At 42.8% G+C, this 20,477-nt stretch overlaps 1 protein-coding gene across 13 annotated transcripts in view; it reads right to left on the reverse strand.

The window, feature by feature from the left end:
• Window positions 1-1,100: 1,100 nt before the first annotated feature.
• Window positions 1,101-20,477, reverse strand: part of IPCEF1 (interaction protein for cytohesin exchange factors 1) — a 152,009-nt gene continuing 132,632 nt past the window's right edge. For 7 of the 13 annotated variants that reach the window (XM_071219640.1, XM_053913619.1, XM_045188922.3 and 4 more), the window contains 2 exons: window positions 13,391-13,587; window positions 1,102-5,945 (listed from right to left, as the gene is read on the reverse strand). In XM_071219640.1, coding sequence (XP_071075741.1) covers window positions 5,739-5,945; window positions 13,391-13,587 — 404 coding nt within the window. In that variant the 3' untranslated portion in view covers window positions 1,102-5,738. Of the gene's footprint in view, window positions 5,946-13,390; window positions 13,588-20,477 lie in introns of all 13 variants that reach the window. The other 6 variants (XM_045188916.3, XM_045188918.3, XM_045188919.3 and 3 more) reach the window with 2 other exon arrangements.

Raw genomic sequence — 20,477 nt, forward strand, 5'->3', positions numbered from 1 at the left:
TGACAAAGGACTTTCATGCTTGTTGCTGAGACTTGGCAATCCTGGAATTTCTGGGGCAGATTGATGGTTCAGGACGGCTAAACAGGATGTTTGAAATGGAAATTTGCAGTAGGCAGAAGCATGGGCACGTCCTACTCCCTGGAAACTGGATGTTACGAACGGAGATTAAGGGCCAGGGGGAATGGAAAGGTTGGAAATTGAATCCAGGTTGCTAGTCAACTAACCTTAAAATAGAGAGATTTTCTGAATTATCCAGGTGGGTCCAATGTAATCACAAGGGTCTTTAAGGATCTGAGGCTGGCGTGACTCCAGAAGAAAGTTGTAGACGCAACATTGCTGACTTTGCAGATGGAGGCAGGGGGTCAAGAGGCAAGGAATGGGGTGACCTGGACAGCCAGAGGAAGTGCATTCTCCCTGGAGCCCACCGAAGGAAGGCCGCCCCACCAACACCTTGATTTCCGCCAAGGAAACCCACGTCAGACTTCTGGCCTCCCGACCTATAGAAAAACACATTTTAAAACTGCTGTGTGGTAATTTGGTACAGCAACAATAGGAAATTCGTGCAGGATTGCTCTAGAAATCAGGAACACACTACACCTGTGCCTTTGGTCTAGAACAATTATCACTGCTTTCCTGGGGGAGCCTAGACATTCCGTATTTGGTGGCTGTAGGGTGGATGAACGATGGTGGAGCGCCACTTGAGGAGGTGTGAGTCGAGTTCCAAAGCAGGCTAACTTCCTCTGGTCAGTGTACCCAAAAGAAAGGCAGTTCATTGTGCTATTTCAATATTATCTTTGCTGATTTTTCATAGAAATATCTTATGTATTTTACGTAATTGATGTGCCACAGGGTGTACCTGTTATAATCTGAAAATCGAAACCTCTAAACAAGATATAGGTGCTGAGTAACCATGAGGGGTATATAATACACAAGTCAAATTGTGTCGACCAACAATTTTGAAAAACATAGATATCTCTGTACTAACAAACCCGTTAGCTGAGGACCACTGGAGGAGACCACATCAGTTATTATTGAAAAAGATTTCCAAACTGAATTAGAGCTTTTATTTTAAAAGAAAAACATCAGTAGTCTAGAATCTGTTTTTGTGACTGCCACCAGAGGGTGCTACAACCTTTGTAGAAGATAAACACCCAGCCCTGGGTGTTTATCACACTTCCTGGAGAATCTTCTTCTTCTTCTTCTTCTTCTTTTTTTAAAGATAGCAACATTGCAGGGGGAAAAAATGAACACCAGTAGCATATTTTGATATTTTTCCATGTCTTTTTACTTATATATGTTACGTTGTTTTTATTTTTATCTTACAAGTCAACCTCAAAAACATAAAGCAGGAGAAATGAGCCACAACACTTTTTTCAGTTCAGTCCAAGAGAGTCGTGACAGAGAATGAAAGCACAATGAAATTGAAGGTGTCACTTCCCCATTAACATCTTGCCCCCAGAGACCATGCAGTGCTAAAGGTCACATCGCCATCATGCAAGGACATTCACATACATGGTGGTTATAATCTCGGTTTTTGTTAGGGGTTGCTAAGTGTCTCCATGGGGCATGCTTCCCCTTTGGACTCAAGGCAAAGAAATATCAATACAGAGCAGTTAAGTCTCCTCACAGCGAGAGAAATGTAAGTACTATTTTTAAAACACAGAATCCATTTCGAATGTTTTCTGCATGGCCTGTGGTGATATGGGGAAGGGTAAAGATGTGCAGAGGATACAAGAAAACTGCTTCCTGTCTCTTCATACAGCAAAATGTGTAACTGTTCAACATCTTTCCACTGAGGCGGACGTCGTACAGTGGGGGATGGCATTGTCCCTCTCCCCAGGCCATTTCAAATGGGTTGTTAAAATCTGGTGTCAGGGGCTTCTCTTTTCAACTCCATGTTCCAAGAGCCTGGGCATAGCAGTCACCTCACGTTTCTAGGACTCGGCTTCTCTTGGGAGAGAAGTACACAAAAAACTTGGAAGGGAAGTAAGTGGGGAAACCCCATCCAAATATCATATTGTATTAATGCATCCTAAATCTCCATTTGGATATGGCAGCTTTTCAGTAAATAGTAACTTTTACATAGGCATCCTGTGTACTTAAATTCCTCACGAAATCTTTTGTGTGGCTGTATCAAAATATTACCTATAAATATCTCTCTTTAAAAGACTTCAACGTATGTTTTCATTCTGTGTTTCATCTCTGTGATATTATTTGTGATTTAAAGGCTCTCTGAGGAAATTACCATCATAATTACATGAGAAGACATTGAGAGAGGTGACTAGTGGTCCCTGGTCACCAAGCTCAGTCTCTGATATCTTCTGACGCTCTTTAAAAGGAAAACAAAATAAACACACTCCATTTCTTCGAGTGTATCTCTTTCCCCCAAGGATCTCACAGCACCTAACAAGTGGTAGACTTTCAGAAGGAAGGAAAGAAAACCCCAAGTGATTAGGTTGAACCCCAATTCATAGTTGGCCAGTCACAGCAGGGAGGATGTAATCTGCGGTCATGAGGAGGGGCTGTGTTCAAGGAAAAGAGGCCCCTCAGGGTTCAAACAGGTGGCTTTGCGAAAGCCACTGCAGCCGGCCGAGTGCCCATTTCAGCACCACGGCACGCACACTCCCAGTGGCACTGCTCAGCCCCAACAGCGACTGCACAAGGTAAAGGGAGGGGGGGACAAGTTCAAGTCCTGGCTGTACTCTCTCTGCAGCACCTCGCTTTTCAGTTTGTTTCCTTCCTCCATCAACAGGAGTAGTAAACATCCACAATCACCCCACAAAGGCCACCAGGGGGCTGGAGGGGGAGCCTGAAACACACTGTGTGCAAACTGTGAAGTACTACATAAATAAAAGACATTGGTTTCACAAGGAACTCTGACTCCAAAGGTTAAGTTCTTTCGTAGGACTTCTGGAGTCTTTGCAAAAGTGTGCTGTATGATTCTTCCTCGGCCTTTGATGCTATGCTGGGATTGTAATAGAACTAAGACTTACTAAAAGCAAAGAATGGGTCCCGAGTGAGGGACCATCTAACTTAGCATGTGCTGTGAGGCACCAGCAAGCGAGGGTATCACGTGAGACACCAATGCTAACAATAGTGAGTAGTGGTCCTCCCCGCAACCCCCAAGAGCAGTCTCATCCACAGCCTAATCCACAGGAGGCACCACAGGTTCGGACCTGGTTATGCTCAGATTTCTCCACTTCCTTCTTAAACAGCCATGGTTCTGGGCCATTCCGTAGCCCTCAGACCCTATGTCTACAAAAGCAGGTAGAACAGTCTCCCCTTAAGGTGATTTGGTCTCGGGGAGCAGGGTGCAAAACAGGGTGGTTCACCTGAACTTTCTTTTGGGGGAATTCTGCAAAGTAGCTCCTGTAACTAACAAAGCAAACACTTGTAGACTAACTTGACTTTGAGAAATAACTGAAAGGCTAGATTAAGGGCCTCGTGGACCTACTTTGACGTGAGTGGTTCTGAAGGAATTTATACCAAAAGGTCAGTTAAATATATATTAAGGAAAAGCCAAAGTAGAGCACCGAAGTGTATTCTAAGCCCTACTCAAAAACTTCGGGATGCCTTTAATTAAGGAAAAGTCTTGAAATGTGCAGGCTGGTGTTGGAAACCAGAGAACAGAAGGTGGAAGACCTGTGCGTCACACACCATTATTACATTGTCCATTCCTTCCATTCTACCTCCTTCCCTTAACACTTCCATTGTGGATCCCACACCTTCACCCACCTAATAGCTGCTAGGTGATCATTCCTAGAGTAGAGATGAAAGCACTGGCCTCTGCAACCAGAGTCTGAGGACTTGGACGGTTTATCTCTGGTGTCAATAGGAACCGCAGGCCAGGTGCCCTCCTCTGTGTGGTCTGGGTCTCGCCCAGCACATTCCACTGGGTGTGGGAGCTTTGAAGTGTCTGCCTGGCCAGACTGACTGACACGCCTCCCACTCACACAAGCTTCTGGCTCGACAAGTTGTTTCCTGTTGTGTTTTGGGCTTTTTTTTCTTTCCTATTGAGAAGTTTCTTTTTTTTTTTGTTTGCAAAGTTGAAGACTTCTTAGTAAAGGTTGGGGAAATATGCAACAACTCTTTCCATTTAGCTTGCAGATAAAATTCAGGGGGTTACATCCATTTAAATGTCGAGCCACACTCTTTATACAGAAAAATGAGTTATGTTGACAAGTTGCTAGGGGTAGGCCCAAAGTGGACTTTTGGTGGGTTGTGGTTATTTTTGTGGTGAAAAATATTCATGGTGATTAGTAAGGGAAGACTTTCATATTATTTCTCTAATACAATTAGTTCTTTTTAACAACAGACCCCTAAATTTCCATTAGTCTTTAGACAAAAGACTACATTAGATGTGTTTCATTTGGTTTAGGGTTTGTGGACATAAATGACATAAAACTTAAAGTTTATTTCCTAAAAGGGATTAACTTAAGCTGAATTTCTGGTTCAGGAAGTGACTTAAAACAGAGAAATTTAAGCCCTCTGCGGGGAGGGTGAGAGGGAGGAGAGAAAGAGAGAGAGAGATCAGGAAGTGAAAGACTATTATTGCCCCACACTCATCCCGCAAGATTTCCTGAGCATTCCACATACATTCCGGTATATAATAACTCCAGTGGATCGATCATCAATAGTAGTCCTCTTTTTCTCAAGCACAATGTATATCCTTTGAGAATATATACTCAGCAAAAGATAGAATAGTATATCATCTTGTAACACACTGGTAATTAGATCTTCTATAAATATACTTAAATAACAAACACAGCTATTCACACAGGACACAAAGTGACATAAACATACAAAAATAAAACAATCATGTTTTAACTCTTCTGTTGTTTTTCTTGGGTGATTTTTTGAAGGGGGGGAGTAAAGATATTTAAACAATTCAGTTAACAGAATCACCTCGTCAAGATTTATCCTGGGGAACCAGATATAAATTTACGCTGTGCACAGGCACCACCACCAAGGGCAAAAGCAGCGACTTGTCCCTGCTGGACCTGCTACTGTGTCCCACAGTGGTTCAGAAAAGCTGGGAGCGAGTGGAGGCCTCCAAGTGTAAGGAGACGTTCTCTTCAGCCATCCTGTGGAAAGGAAACAGAATCAGATCCCACCCTCCTCCTCCCAGCTGTGTGAACTGTGAAACCACCGAGCTGTCCTCTGAGTGAGGGGGATGAATACAGAACACACGCCTCCTTCTTGGGTTCTCCCATTCCCCACTCGTGGAAAAGGTACGACTGTTCTGGATCATGGGCAGCGGATTTCCACAAAAACATTTGTCCTGTTTCAGCTGCTGCTATAGAAAGCATTCCTTCATTCAACAAAATGATTTGGAGAACTCAGCTACCCAACCAGGTAGAATATGTGCTTCTCCTTTTAGAGAACTGAGTATTTCTATGACTAACTATCCCTAATAAAACGTGATCTTTTGTCCAATAATATTGTAATTCTCTTGAGAGCGAGGAACAGAAGATAGAGTTCTCAAATCCCAATGAGAGCCCAGCATAACTGTGAGCACCCGGCAGGAACACTCAGCTGGACTCCATCACTCCCGTCTCCATGGGAACACCACACCCGGAAGGAGTCCTGCTGCTACTGGTCCTCACTCAGACTGCATCTTTACAGGGAGCTGATGCTTGAGGAACTAGTCTTGGCTTTCCATTTAAGGAAAAATGGAGCTCTGGCAACATCTTGAAGAGTTGCTTGGGGGAAGGAGGGGAGAGAATTCTGGCTTGTTCTCAAATAGAATTTTCAACAGAGGCCGAGGAAGGCGGTTTCCCGAGTCCCTGGGGGTTGCCTTCAGGGGCCGATGCAGGGTCCTGCTGCTGCTGATAGATGTCCTGAATCAGCATGGTATTCATGACCTTCCACTCCCTGTATTTTCTGGCTGTCAGCTTCGGATCATCCAACAGCTGGTTAATCATGGCCAGGTCATGTTCTTTACACTGTCCAAGTAGAAAAAGAAGGGAGGGGGGATTGTCGTGAGTATGTTAATTTCAGTAAGACATTGTCAGCCCTTTTACAAATAAATGCACATACACATTCATCAAAATTATCAGAGGACTCTCTTACCCATAATATTCGAATCTCTACAACAATCCCAGGAGTTATGCCAGGACATCCATTCATAGATGCTAGCCATCAAGAAGTTAAGTATCCTACCCAACAAAGAGTTAGACACACAGCCGAGGAGACGAGGAGACGTCTCCTGTGTTAGTCGTCCCTGAGCCATCCGTCATTCCACACCACAGTGATACTTCTCAGTGAGAGTCATTCCTCCTGAAACTCGTAACTGCATGACCGTTTCACTGACCACCCAAACTTCACTAAGTAAAATGGAACATAGTACCTTCCCTAAGACACCAGACAATACAAAATGTATCTGTTCGGTTTTTATTACCTTAAATTTCATTTAATTTATTTAGTTAACATATGCAGAATAAATATATAGGCTGTCTTTTTATTCAAGGAAAGGATTACAAACTTCCATGAGAGCAGTATATATTGCACTGATGAGAATAGAGCACAGAATCTATTCATATTATTTCACCCCACCTCCTCTGTAGCCAAGGACACACATTTCTGAAATGCCAGGCCCAGGTTAGGGGAGTTTTCTGTGGTCAAGGGATAAGTTAAAAATAAGACGCAACAGCCTCCACATTCAAAAAGTCCATCCGGTCCTAACAATTATATCTCAAATCTATTCTTGTTTCCTTCATCCCTATGACCACCATCATCCTAATTTCAGATATAAAGCCCAACATTCCACATTGGATCTGCTGCTAGAGCCTCCTAAGTGAGGGCCTGCCTCCAATCTCCACTTCAGATCCACCCTCGGTGTGGCAGTTAGTGCAAGAACCCACCTAAAAGGCTGAGTTCCTTTAATGGTGCCCTTTCATGTTCAAATTCCGTGTCCTGTGCTCCATTTGGTGCTTACCATGTAATGCTTAGATACCCATGGGTCTGTCATACGACCTATTCTAAAGCTTCGTGAGGAAGGGGATAAACATACTGTATTCGTCTTTGTGTTCTTTATACCTGACACTATGCCGACTTCCAGGTAGACATTCAATGCACGTTCATTACTGGACCAGTCTCTCTGCCTACCCTAGCATCACATGTATGTAGCTAAAAATTTACAACCACGCTCACTGGTTACAGCTCAGATGCATGACCACTGCCAGTAAGTGGACTTTCACTATTATCCAGTCACTGTATTTTCTCATCCTTTTCCTCTCTCACTCACCCCTGCATGATACTTCAAAACTTCTTGTCTATACTCAAACCTTGCCCCCATCCTCCTTTGCAGCTGATGACCTTGCTCTATTTTTTTTTTAAACATGAACAATCAAAAGAATATTTCTCCCAAGGTCCCATTGCCTACTACTTATATCTTCACAAATACATGGCTGCCTTCCCTCCTGTTCATTTGGATGAAACATCTGTGCTCCTAGCAAAGGTCAATCTCTCCTCTTGTGCATTACTGCCCCTTCTCTCACACTCAAAAAATTAACTCCAGCCTATCTCCCCCTTCCCGTGACTCATCAATTCCCCTCTCCTTCTCACTGGTATGCGTGCATACCGTTACATCTCCCACCTTTAAAGCCCTCTCAACCTCACTTCCCTGACCCAGCTAATGTTCAACTTCACTTTTTGTCTCCGTTGTCCCTGTGCCCATTCTTTCACAGACCCACCGTCCTACCAAAACTGCTCTTCTTAAGGCCGAGACCTCCATGATGCTAAATACAGTAATTAATTATTCATTTTCACCTTATTTATAAACAGCATGTAAACTGTTGACTACTCCTTGAATGCTTTCATCTTGCCACTTTTGCAACACATTCGCTTGGTTCTACTCATCCCAGAATGGCCAGAATAGCCACTGTTCTCAGTCTCCTTTGTGGAAGTGCCCCAGAGCTCCAGCCCGGGGCCTCTTCTCTATCCTGGCTGCAACCGTGCTCTCGGGAATCTCATGTAATCTCTCCCACTCTCCCGTTACACTGAGGGTTGCAAACTGACCTTGCCAGCCTTTCCTCTCCCTTGAATTGCATACTTGTTTGTCTTTCTCTTCAGCAGCTTCACTTGGACATCTAACAAGTATCTCAAATATAACATGTCCGAAGTGTCCAAAACAAAGTTTCTGTTATTCTCAATATGCCCTTCTCCTCCCCAGTTCCCAGTACACACTGAAACCTGTTCCTTAGTCTTCCCCAAAGCACCTAATGGACTCCATCTTTCTAGCTGCTCCAAAAACTGGACTTATCCTTGACTCCTCTCCTGCCAAACCACCAGGAAATCCTGATGGTTCTACCTTCAGATTATGTCAAACCAAAGCACACCTCTGTTCAGAACCTACCAAAGGCTTCCTGGCTCACTCCAAGCAGAAGCCAAGGTGTCTGCAACATAACAAGACCCTTGAAAGGATCCCCCTTGCCCCTCTGACCCACTGCTGCCCGCCCCATCTGCCATGCCGTCCTGCACCCAAGCCACACTGACCTCCTTGCTCTTTCTTAAACGCACCAGACACACTCCCAGCCCAAGGCATTTGCATTTCTGTTCTTTTTGCCTGGACCGTTCTACCTCAGATAGTCGCAAGGCTCACTCCTTTCCCTTTTTCAGAATTTACTCGAAGTCCATCTTTCAAAGAGGCTTTCATGCCTATCCTAATTACAAGCGACCCCTCAACACTCCTTACCCCTTCTCTTGTCAAATCTAACATCACTTTGAGTACTACAAAGTGACTCACTGACTTTGCGTATTTCTTCCTCTACCCAAATGTAAGCTTCATGAGGGCGGGCAAGTTCTTGTGATATATCCACTGCTGTGTCCACAAGCCTGACGAAATGACTGAAACGGGCTAGAAATTCATTAAAGCCTTGTTGAAAAGAATGAATACATGAAATAAGAAATAAATGAATAAACTACTTATCCATTGATTTTTTAATTTCTTTTGCATCATGAACCCTATTTGGAGCCTGAGAAAACCGTCTCCATAAACAAACAAAATGTTTTTATATATGTTACATATATTGTGTTATGTATTATATGTTATATATGTATATTATACATCTACATCTGTCTGCCTATGCAGACATTTCCGCATAGTTTTAGAGATTCTAGAATTGTCAGCATTTTTTATCCACATGAAGTATCAGTCATAGATGGTTACAAATATTAGCGGCACACAAATCTATTGCGTGTGCTCTGTAATTAGCTTGCACTAATGTTTTGTTTGGGGTGCTTTATCACATTTTTCTTGTTTTCTTCTTTTCCTGTTTCTAACTTGGTCAGAATAATATGGATTTGGATTTCAAGGGGAAGGTACCACACGTACAGTAGTCTGAGCTATGAGATTTATAATCTTAAATCAAGGGAAAGGATACAGTGATAGATGAAGATCAAAAATATAGCTAGGTTTAAGGAAGGAGGAAAGAAATAGTTCAGTGGGAAAGTATTCACAGGATAGTAAGTAGGGTGGCCAGGACCCGGAAGCAGAGGAAAGGAGGCGGAGTAGGGGGGAACTGGGAAGGACTGCTGGTAGAAAGTCGAGCAGGGCCAAGAGAGTGAGTGTTCTTTCTCCTATGAGTTCTCAACATTTACACTTCCAAAAAAACAGTATTTTCAAAAAAAAAAAAAAAAGATGAGGTTTCATCCTCTTTCACCACAGAGCTATTCATATGAAGTTATTTCAGGATTTTCGCTTTTGCTCTTATGACATCTGTTCAGAGAAAGATCCTAATATTTTATTGAAAAACTAAGATCTTTGCAGATGAACAAAATTTGGAAAATTAATTTTTCTGAAGGCAAAACTAAACTAACCCCCTCTAAATCTGATTAGAGGCTTTAGGAAAGGGTCCTTCAACTTTGGACTAACACTGCTCATGGCTTATAGCTCTAAACAATTCAAATTTCTTACCATTTGGTTCAAGTCTGTGTTAGTTTGTTTATGGATAAAAGAAAAAATCATACACAAGAACATAGAGGAAGAAAATTAATGAAACAGCAAAACCTCTGAGCTCCCGCCTAGACCCAGCGCCCTGGACCCTGCGGCAGCAGGCCTGGCCCTCCCTGCGGCACAGGAGGCTCGCTCAATACTGCAAACCACGTTCACAACCTTGTCCTTGCTTTCTGGCAGGCAGGCCGGGCTTGGTAGGACTTCCCAAAAGTACTGGGAAAGATGCTGCACTTTCATCTTTTCACTCCCAGTACGCAGCAGATGGCTCTCTTCAAGGCACTAGCACTAAGGACTGGAACTGTGTTCTACCAGAGTAGCTGGGAGAGAGGAGAGTTCGTTCCCCTGGACGCTGGGCCAGGGGAAGCCTGAGGGAAACTTTCAAACAGACCCATTAATCATGCCTGTAATCATTCATTATAAAGTCAAGGAAGACTTAGCCAAAAGCTAGTGGATGTTGAGCTATCAGAAATTCCTAAAGATCTATATTAAACATGATAATTTGCTTGACTTCCTAGAAGAATTTCCATAAAGAGCATTTGTTCCAACACAATCCCAGTGCAGGGAAATTTCCTTGTTTGTGGAACGTGCCTATCACTAATGTAAATGTTGTGGTTAAAACAGGTTCCTTGTTTCTGCATGAAACTCTGTTGTCTCTGCTTGTCCACACTCCAGCTTACAAGTGTGTTTTTTAAATAAACATTGACATGGCAATGTTACATATACAGAGAAAAGCACACATAACGGACCCCTCTCTGTATCCACCACCAAGGTCAAAAAAGAACCCTTACCCAGCATCTCAGAGGCTATACTTGTAGCCCCTCCCATCCTATCCTCCCCTCCTCCTCAAAGGCAACCATCATCTTGACTGCTTTGAATTTTAAAGACAGTTAAAATTAAAGATAGTTAAAGTAAAATAATTCTTACAGCCTTCTGACATGAATAAATACACTGTACCAAATTGTCTTTCTCCAATGGAGAGTCCAATGTGCTTTTTTTTTTCCACCAAGGTCAAGTCCCACATAATCATGTCTCCCTCCCTCCTGATGGGGTTCATGGCACCACATAACATGGATGACGGCTCATCAGCCCCAGCATTACCCTCTTGTGAGGCCTAAGGGGTCCATGGAAAGGGCTTCCCTTCCGGGCATGTACAGAGAGAACTGCACTTCAGCCGAGCGTGGCAGCCCGTGACCGCCCCCAGTGTCCCTGCTCCCTGGGGTGCATGCCCTGGTGCAATTCCCCTCTGTGAATCCAGACTGACCTCGCCACTTGCTCCCAACGAACAGTGTCCTGTCAACACAGCAAGTGTAATGTGATGGCTTGACTGAGACTGGGACGTGAGCCACCTTGCACACTTGCTCTTGCTGTCTTACTTGCCCTCAGGGAAGCCAGTTTCCATTCTGGGAGCTGCCTTTTGAAAGGTCTCCCGGGCAAGGAAGGGTGTGGCTTCCCACCAACAGACAATGAACAACTGAGACCCTCAGTCCAGCAACCTGTGAGGAGGAAGTGGATTCTGCCAACAACTTCATGGGAGAGGCTGGAAGTCTTGCACCCCCACCGGGGGAGTGAATGCAGCCCCAGCCGATGATGCCTGGATCATAGGCCTGTGAGGCACAAGCACTTCACCAAGCCACGCCCAGATTCCTGACCCACAGTCATATGAAATAATGTGTTTATTATTTGTGGTTTCTAAGGTTTGAGGTATTTTGTTACCTAGCAATCAGTAACTAATGCATGGAAGTAAAAGCAAAGTCCGAATGGGTCCATTGGTTGGCTATAGTTCATGGAGAGCAAGAGGTCACAAAGAACCACACGGGGTCCATAACGCCTTTGAATTCTTTGTACACACCCGGCCTCCCAGTGGCCAGGCCAGGACATGGTCTGGGGAGGGTCTAGAATCCTGAGATGCTGTTCTGTGAAAGGTGAGAACACAGTCTTGCTCCTTCTGGAAATGGCCTGCACTGTCTGTTTTCTCCTTAGCCTCTATTTCCTATTTCTCCCAGCGTGGACTAATACATAGAATCACCAACACACACCTGCCCAGGCCAGTTCCTCCTCCATCCTTCTCATCTTGATATTCCTCATCTCTTACTCACTGGTCAGTTGTCAGCATGGTCCCTCAGGGCCTCCGACATGCCGCCACATCCCTGCTCTGGACAGTCAAAGCTCCCAAGTCTGTATCAACTACAGCACTTATCACATTGCATCTAACTGTTTCCTCTCTGTCCCCACTGTCCAGCGGGGTCCATTCAATGGTCCCAGTGCCCTACAACAGTGACTGGTACATGGTAAGACTCAGGAAACATTTGTTCAATGAAACATGTATCCATTTATAGCACCTATCACAAATAACCAAATTTATCAATGCTGTACAAACTGTGAAATATAACATATTTATTTACCTTTGAGATGAATGCTAGTGATGTTTTTCCTCTATAAATGTTAAGGAATTTCTCCTCTGCCTTTGGATTTTATTTCTATGGTTAAAACACCCCTTTTGCTTTTATTTTTCAGCCTCATTTCTGCAGACTTGTAGGATGCTTAGGTCTTCTATTGACTAGCTGGGACATCTGACTAAGAGTCATTCAGCCACCTCTCTGTAGCCTTGTCCTTTGATTACTGACATTTCTTCCTGGAAAGAGACTCAAATTCTTGATGCAGAAGGACATGTACAAACCAGAATTAAATCGCAGGATCTATCACGGCTTTTCAGAATCTATAAATCCTTTGCTAATTCAGGGCCATCTGGCAAAGTATCCTGGCCTCCTCCTGTTCACGCTGTAATCTAAATGTGAAAGTAGGATGCTTTTGTTATGAAGAACCATTTCAGTTACAGGAGACCCTGAAAATAGCTTCAGTACATCCTGTGCACAGTCCCTCATTCCCATTGTTTAAACACCTGCTGGTCTATATTTCCTTCTGCCCGGCTCTCACGGCATATTTTCGCTGCAGAGCCTATAGCCAAGAGTCACTAAGTCTCTGCTGCATTTGAAACCTAGAAAATGTTTTCTGGATGTAGTACAGAACAATGGCACTTTGATGAGTCAGGTGAAACCGCAAGATCTTATTAATATCACTGTTTATTCTCCCAAGTTGACTATCTTAAGATCTCATCACATTGACTGTGCTGGGTAAAAGGGTACACGAAACAAACGGCACGTGGCCCTGGCCTGCTAGGAGCTTCCCATTTGAAATTTTATACCAGAGTGAGCACACAAATCAACACCTGTGTAGAAAAGTGGATTGGTGGTACCCTGGGGATGTTCCAGTGTTGTGAGAACACCAAGGGTCATCTCGCCCCACAGAGACTCGCTTCGCTTTTACTGCCCTCCCCTCCGCCCACACAAACACACTGTGGCCGGCAGGAATCCCGGCAGAAGCAGCCATTCTTTACCCCCCATGCATGGAGTTCGTCCACAATTTGAGATTGTTTACCTTTAATGTGCTATTCAAGGTTCGGATTTTGTGGAGTTTCTCATTTATGGATGGGTTTTTACACCGCTTCACAAAGGACTTCCTCAACTCCTTCCTGGTTGAAGGTCGTCGGTCCCCAAGAGGGGACAGGCTGGCCTGCTCTAATGATTTGTAGAGCTTCTCCATTTCATCATCTTCAGGCGCTTTTGTTTCTTCTGCTGGAATGAAAAGCAACAACAATAAACCGAGTTAACATCAAGGTGAGAGCATCAGACACTCTGGGTCCTGAAATGAGGTCCTGCTGACACTGTGATCTCAGGCTTCTAGCTTCCAGAACTCTGAGACAATAAATTTTTGTTGTCTAGGTCACTCAGTGGATGGTACTCAGTTATGAAAGTCATGTTCCCTTTGAAGGCACTAGGGAAGGACCTGTTCCAGGCCTCTGTCTGTGCTTCTGTTTGTTCTTTGGTCTGTGGCAGCAAACTCCAATATTCATGGCTGTTCTCCCTGTGTACATGTCTCTGAGTCCAAATGTCTCCCTTCCATAAGCACACTGGTCATACTGGATTAGGGCTCACCCTACCGACCTCACCTTCACCAATTATATCTGCAACTACTCAATTTATAATAAGGTAACATTTTGAGATACTGAGGGTTAGGACTTCAGCATAAGAATTTGGAGGAATACAATTGAACCTGTAATAGGCCACCTTCTAGCCAGCCAAAATTCACGTCCTTTTATTCATACTATCCCAACATCTCCAAAGTCTTAGCCCATTTCAAGATCAATGTTAAGTCCAAAATATCACCTAATCCTAGTATCGGTGAGACCCAGGGAATAATATTCATCCTGTTACAAAATTCCTCTCTTTCTGTGAACCTATGAAATCAAAGGAGTTTTATGTGCTTCTTAAATACAGTGATGGACAGGCAAACCCAACTAATACACACCCTAAGGCTTGAGAACCACCGCCCCAGATACCTTTTTAGTGTCTTTCCTAGAACTGCCCTTTGAGAGAAGGAACCTGCTTATGGTCTGTGGCTTTGAGCAGATAATGATCATTCTTTGTGCTTCCTCTGCTCACGTTCCTAACCATGGCTTCCCGGCCTCAGCCCAAATGCATCTAGTGAAGCAACGCCACCCGAGATCCAGAGGGACCACATGTGCTAGGATAGCCCAATGGCAGTTCCATCACGCTGGCCAGTCAGTGATTAAGGAATAAGCATGGGTTTCAGGTCAGGCCAGTTGGGGCCAGGGACCTCAGTTCTGAACTTTGGTTTGGGAGGATCAGAAAATCAATCTCTTCCCCCCACCCCTAAACTGAGTGGTATGATGATGTAAGCTAGAAGGTTCCAGGAATCATCCCAAGAATCATGAGAATGGAGCCACCTACAGGACACAGCTGAGACATGCATCTTAGCGAAACCACTGGAGAGCTCTCAGCTCATGGGAGCCAACACAGTGCCTTTGTTAAGACAACCTTGGGTGTCAGCCACACAGCACTGAAAGGACCTCAAATAACACATAAGGTTACCAACAAAAATCTGCATATCTTGATGTTGCTTTAATTTCTTACTAAGAACTTCAGATCTTTATTCCTTCATTCCTTGGAAATAAATCTTGGGTCAGATACACAATGATGTGGTTTTTGTTTTTTCCACCACATACTCCTCAGTGTCTATGCATTTTACTCTTCTCCTGAGAACAAGATCAATAGAGGACCATATACAAAGGATGGCATTTGGAGGTACTAAAATGAGGCCCCTCCAAAAGGGAGGGGAAAGCATGCAATAGGAGTCTAGGACTATCAAAATCAAGTGAATTTCACCCACTTTACAGTTTATTCTTGTAAGATTAGAGATCTTTGAGCAACAATTAGTTTTCCTTCATCTACCACCAGAAAGTTATGACAAGTGTTCCCGATATTCTTTTATTAAATGGAAACCAAGGCACTGGACTAACTCTGCAACTGACTTTAAAGTGTTGGTCAGTAAGCCTCTTTGTTCTTTACCAAACCAGTATCAAACAAAGTGGAAATATTCAAAACTATGTTTAAACACAGTTAGACTTTTTGGCTCAGGCTGTGTGCAGTTGGTTATCAACACTGAGTCTTTGTCAAGCACATGCAGAAATACTCCACATCATTAGTCACCAGAAAAAGGCAAACCATAACCACAATGAGAAACTACTACACACCCACCAGGATGACTAAAATCAAAAAGACAGACAATAATAAGTGTGGGAGAGGATATGGAAATACTGGCACCTTTATACATTGCTGATGGGAATGTAAAATGAAGTCACCACTTTTACAAAACAGTTTGGCATGGAGGAGCAATTCTACTCCTAGATCTGTACAAAGAAAATTAAAAATATGGTAACATAAAACTTGCACATGAATGCTCATAGAAACACTATTTATATAGACAAAAAGTTGGAACAGCCTCAATATTCATCAACTGATGAATAGATCAACTAAATGTGGCCTATTCATACCATGGAATATTACTCAGTAATTAAAAGAAATGAAGTACTGAACATACTACAGCATGATGGAACCTTGAAAACATTCTCCTGAGTGAAAGAAGCCAGGGACAAAAGACCATGTATTGTATGAGCCTATTGACCATAAAATGTCCAGAGCAGGCAAACCCACAGAGACAGAAAGCAGATCAGTGGTTGCCTGGGGAGAAAAAGGGGGAATGACAGCTGAAGTGCACAGGTTTCTTTCTGCAGTACTAAAAATTCTCCAATTAGGTTGTGGTGATAGTCATACAACTCTGTGTATTTTATATGTGAGACACAACACAATAAAGCTGTAAAGAAAGTAGTCTCCCACGAGACTATTGCGACAACTGCTAACTCCCGCACAGAAACACTACGCATGGTAACGGTCCTGCAGTTCAGCTGGGACATTAGAAACTTTTAAGAAAATTAAGTAACACAGCTGAATCTTAGAGAGGACATTAGGATTATAGCCTTTGGAAGTTTTCATTCTTTAATTGATTTGACAGAGAGAGAGAGAGGATGGGGTGGGGGGAGGCATCGACTTGTTGCTTCATTATTTACGCATTCATTAGTTGATTCTTGTATGTGTCCCGATCAGAGGTCAAACCCGCAAGCTTGGTGTATCGGGACAACACCCTAACCAGCTGTGCTCCCCGGCCAGGGCTGGACTCTGGCAGTTTTCAGACACACAAGGATGCAGTAATTTTATGTACAGGGTGGGGAAATAGGTTTACAGTTGTTTGTGTGGGGAATAATACAATCATTAATAAGTAATAATACAAGAATAAACTGGTTCATGTACCCTTGCATTTTTTTTTATAGCTAGGCAGGTGGGACTTTACTTTGAATAAAGACTAAATACATAGCTTTCAATACCACAGTATTTTTAAAGTAAGTAATACATATTTCCTAAACTTTAAGAAGCAAATCAAACAAGCTTGTAACAAAGAACATAAAAAAAATGGTTTTTTCGAGTTTCTCTCTGTCCACCAAACTGTGCAGTTATGCTATTAGAAGGCATGATAGACAATTACTCTTGAGTAATACATTGGTTTGTAATTATATCACAGTAAAACGATTATATTAGGGTTATGTATCTAATTCAACAGATATCAGCTTGGTAAAGATTAAAATAGCTTTAGAATCTCAGAGTAATGTGGCATAAGGCACATTTCATATATGAAAAATGAACAGGACTGCCCTTTGGGCAATTGAACTTTTATTTACTATACTTAAATGGGCATATATTATCTTTATTGAAGATAAAAGGTTAAAAGTATCAGCGGTATCTCTCTTCCACACACAACTATCATCTTCCCTGCCTTAAATTTTGGGACATTAACAATGAGAATATAGGTGTGATGTACCTTTAAAACTAACACAAAGGTAAAGTGGACCTATTAAGATTATTGAAAGTTAATACAGAATTCATCTAAAATATGAACAAGTAATATTTGAAAACAGAACACTCCCTATTTGGATTCACTCAGAAATTGGAGATAATAGTGAGATACGGTTAAAGCTGTTGGAGAAATAAGAAAAAAGTGAAAGGCAAATCCTTATTGTGCTCTTCTTACCTCTCAGCCATGGCCTGTCCTTAGAGGGAACCTTAAACTCAGACTGTGTTTAACTTCTAGTAACCTGACTCCAGAATTGCCGGCAGAGATTAAGGACAGGAAAATAATAAATGGTGATGTGAGTAATCAATAAAAATACTTTTACGGGCTCTCTGGTGTCGTAATCTGAGAGACAAACAATGTACTGCTGCATATATAGTCAAAGGACACACCTGTGATCCAAGCATGTCTGCTCCTAGCCAAGGCCTTCATGTTGTTCTTACTGCCACTAATGGCTGGTGCTTAGCCTCTCACAGGGCCCTAAAACCAGCCTTCAGTAATAATGGAAGTGGGTGACAAATGGAATCATACAGCAGGGGGAAAGGGCCCGAAGGGTATAAGCACCCAAGGAAACACAGCTTGCACCTGAGCCCAGAGCAGAGGAGAGTCCTTTCGCAGATGCTATGCAGAAGACCTGTTCATCCACGGGATGCCCCCTGTACCTGTGCGGGGCTTCTCCAGAAAGTGACATTGTAAAAAGCTCCCTTTGATATTTTTATGTAAATATTTACCTAAATTATAATTACATATTAGAGAGCACTAGATTACTTCTATTTTACCAGATTGTAAAAAAAATAAAAGCAAGAAAAAGATTGGCAGAAGAGACCACTGATCACTCTCTCACTGGAAACAGAAGCCAAGTTCATTATTTCCACTTGCCTTGTCTTGTGATACAAAATAAATGAATTCTGTCAGACAGTCAAGTGTTTCCAATGCAATTGTTATCCTTCCTCTCAGGAGTATATTTCAGCCTTCTCCCATGAAGTAGCAGGACTGTAATTCCCTTCTCGGCACAAAGCACTTCATGGTCTATCTCATCTAGCCTCACGAGTGCTTTGCCAAAAAAGGGGAAAACTATTTTTTTATTTTATGGGTGAGAACAAATGGAGATGCTTAAAAAATAGGAAGTAATCTGTCCCCAGTGTAAATCGGTGATAGAATTAAGAAAAGTTCAATTCCACATTGTGTCATTCTATGTGCTCGTGGGCTAGTCTTCCCAAACTCTCATAGGCAAAAGTCACCTAGGGGGCTGTTAAAATGCAGATTCTGATTTAGTCAGTCTGGGATGGTGCCGAGAGTCTAAATTTTTAACGAGCTCCTAGGTAATGCCAGAACTGCTGGTGCACAGACCACACTCTGAGTAGCAAGGCTGGACTGGCTTCAGTATGTCATACACACTAGCCTCAACTCATTGGAGGGGAAGGGGACGGGAGTCACATGAGAACTATGAGGCTTGTCCAGAAACCAGTGCCTATTTTCTGCGAGCCACATCCTAATTTAAAATGCGTGTATTTACCGCTTTGTTCCAAGAAGCATGCCCAGAATCCCCTCTCTAAAGCACGAGGATCTCATATGTTGAGTTGGCACGATTTTGAGGCAAATGTTGGTGCCACTTTACATCTGTTAGATGAGTTCAGAACATCTCAAGAGTAAATTTCCTCCAAACTTAGGTCAATAATAAGTTAGAGTCAAGAAAGACATGGTATTTTTTTTAACAGAATCTTTCTTGGTGATATTGGCAAAGGAGACAAAACAAACTTTCTAACTAATGGTTAGAAGTTCACTCCTTTCTAACATTATGCCAAATGAATGTGCTCCTCCTTCCTCTTCTTCCTACATATTTCAGCCTATGGTCTGCATCTGCTGGGGAAGGCGTGCTCCCGGAGGCCCAGAATTCAGCTGTCAAGAGTACCGTCTGCAGATTCCCACTTTAAACGCTGCGTTCTCAACTTTGCCTCCCCCACTATTTTATTTTTAGTGTTTCCTTTTGCTTTCTAGAATGTGGTTCTTATTTTTTTTCTTTAGAACATAAATTCTGGCTTCAGGAGACAAGGGGAATTCATACACCATATTTCATATTGGAATTTGAAAAGAAACCGTTCAGAGATTAAAAAAGTATAAGTGATGCTCTGAGGAGGAGAATGTTAGTTCCCAAACATGAAAGACTTGAAAGACTTAGGTAAAAACAGCATTCCCTGTTTCATGTGCCGTGTTCTGTTTGGGAACAAAGGACCACAGAAGGCACTGGTTACAAAGAGAAGAAATAACTGCAGCCATCAGGACATTCTGTGTAGCTTTTAAGACTTTACAAATGTTATTTAATACAACACGTGATGCCAATAGATCAAAAGCAATTACAGGCTTTCTCTAATTAGTGATTCTGACAGCTCTGAAGTATAACAAAAGATTAGATCATAATGATGAACAAATATAAATTATATAACTAAGATCAATCTGGGTAACTCATTTTAACAGTCGGGAGGCTAGGGACCAAGAACATTATTAGCACAGCATAATTTTGAGGGAGAGGCTGCCTGTTTCTGCTGCTGTTGATACGGGTGGAGACAGTTATCGTAGTTGTCAGGTGTGAAGTTTTGACTGTGTGTCAAATACTGTGGTAACTGTTCTACCAACATTATCTCATTATCTTTGTAACAACCTTATGAGGAAAGTACTGCTAACCCTGCCATAAAGGACGGAATGCCCACACACAGAAAGATTAAAAACCTTGACCAAGATCACAAAGAGACAAACCTAGGTTCTGAGTCAAAGCTTATCGTCTAAAACACTAAGCTATACTATGAATATAGTTTGATATACTTTCTTTTGAATAAAGTTCAATGGTGATTATTTCAAATCAGATAATTCATAGTCACTGAGGTGGTAGCTGGCTGGACTGAGGTGGTATCTGAACTTGGACTAGACAGGCCAAGTTCAGACCCCTGCTCCCACTATTCTGTCTTCCATGGGAAAAATCCCCACCCAGAGGCCTCCTTCTGAGGTGCCCGGGCATCATTCTCAAACTCTGTTCTCACAGGGCCACAGGGCACCAGATCCTAGAACAGAAAATTCAGTGTGGCCAGCAACCTAGGACACAGGCCAGATAATCGGATTCTCTGCTTACATGTTTGAACTGGACACCTAGAGATAATGAACCTGTTTAAATTGGGAGCAGAAGGTGAGAGTCAAGGTCATTGCAGAT

Source organism: Desmodus rotundus, chromosome 11 (genome assembly GCF_022682495.2).
Source record: "Desmodus rotundus isolate HL8 chromosome 11, HLdesRot8A.1, whole genome shotgun sequence".
Classification (NCBI taxonomy): Eukaryota; Metazoa; Chordata; class Mammalia; order Chiroptera; family Phyllostomidae; genus Desmodus; species Desmodus rotundus.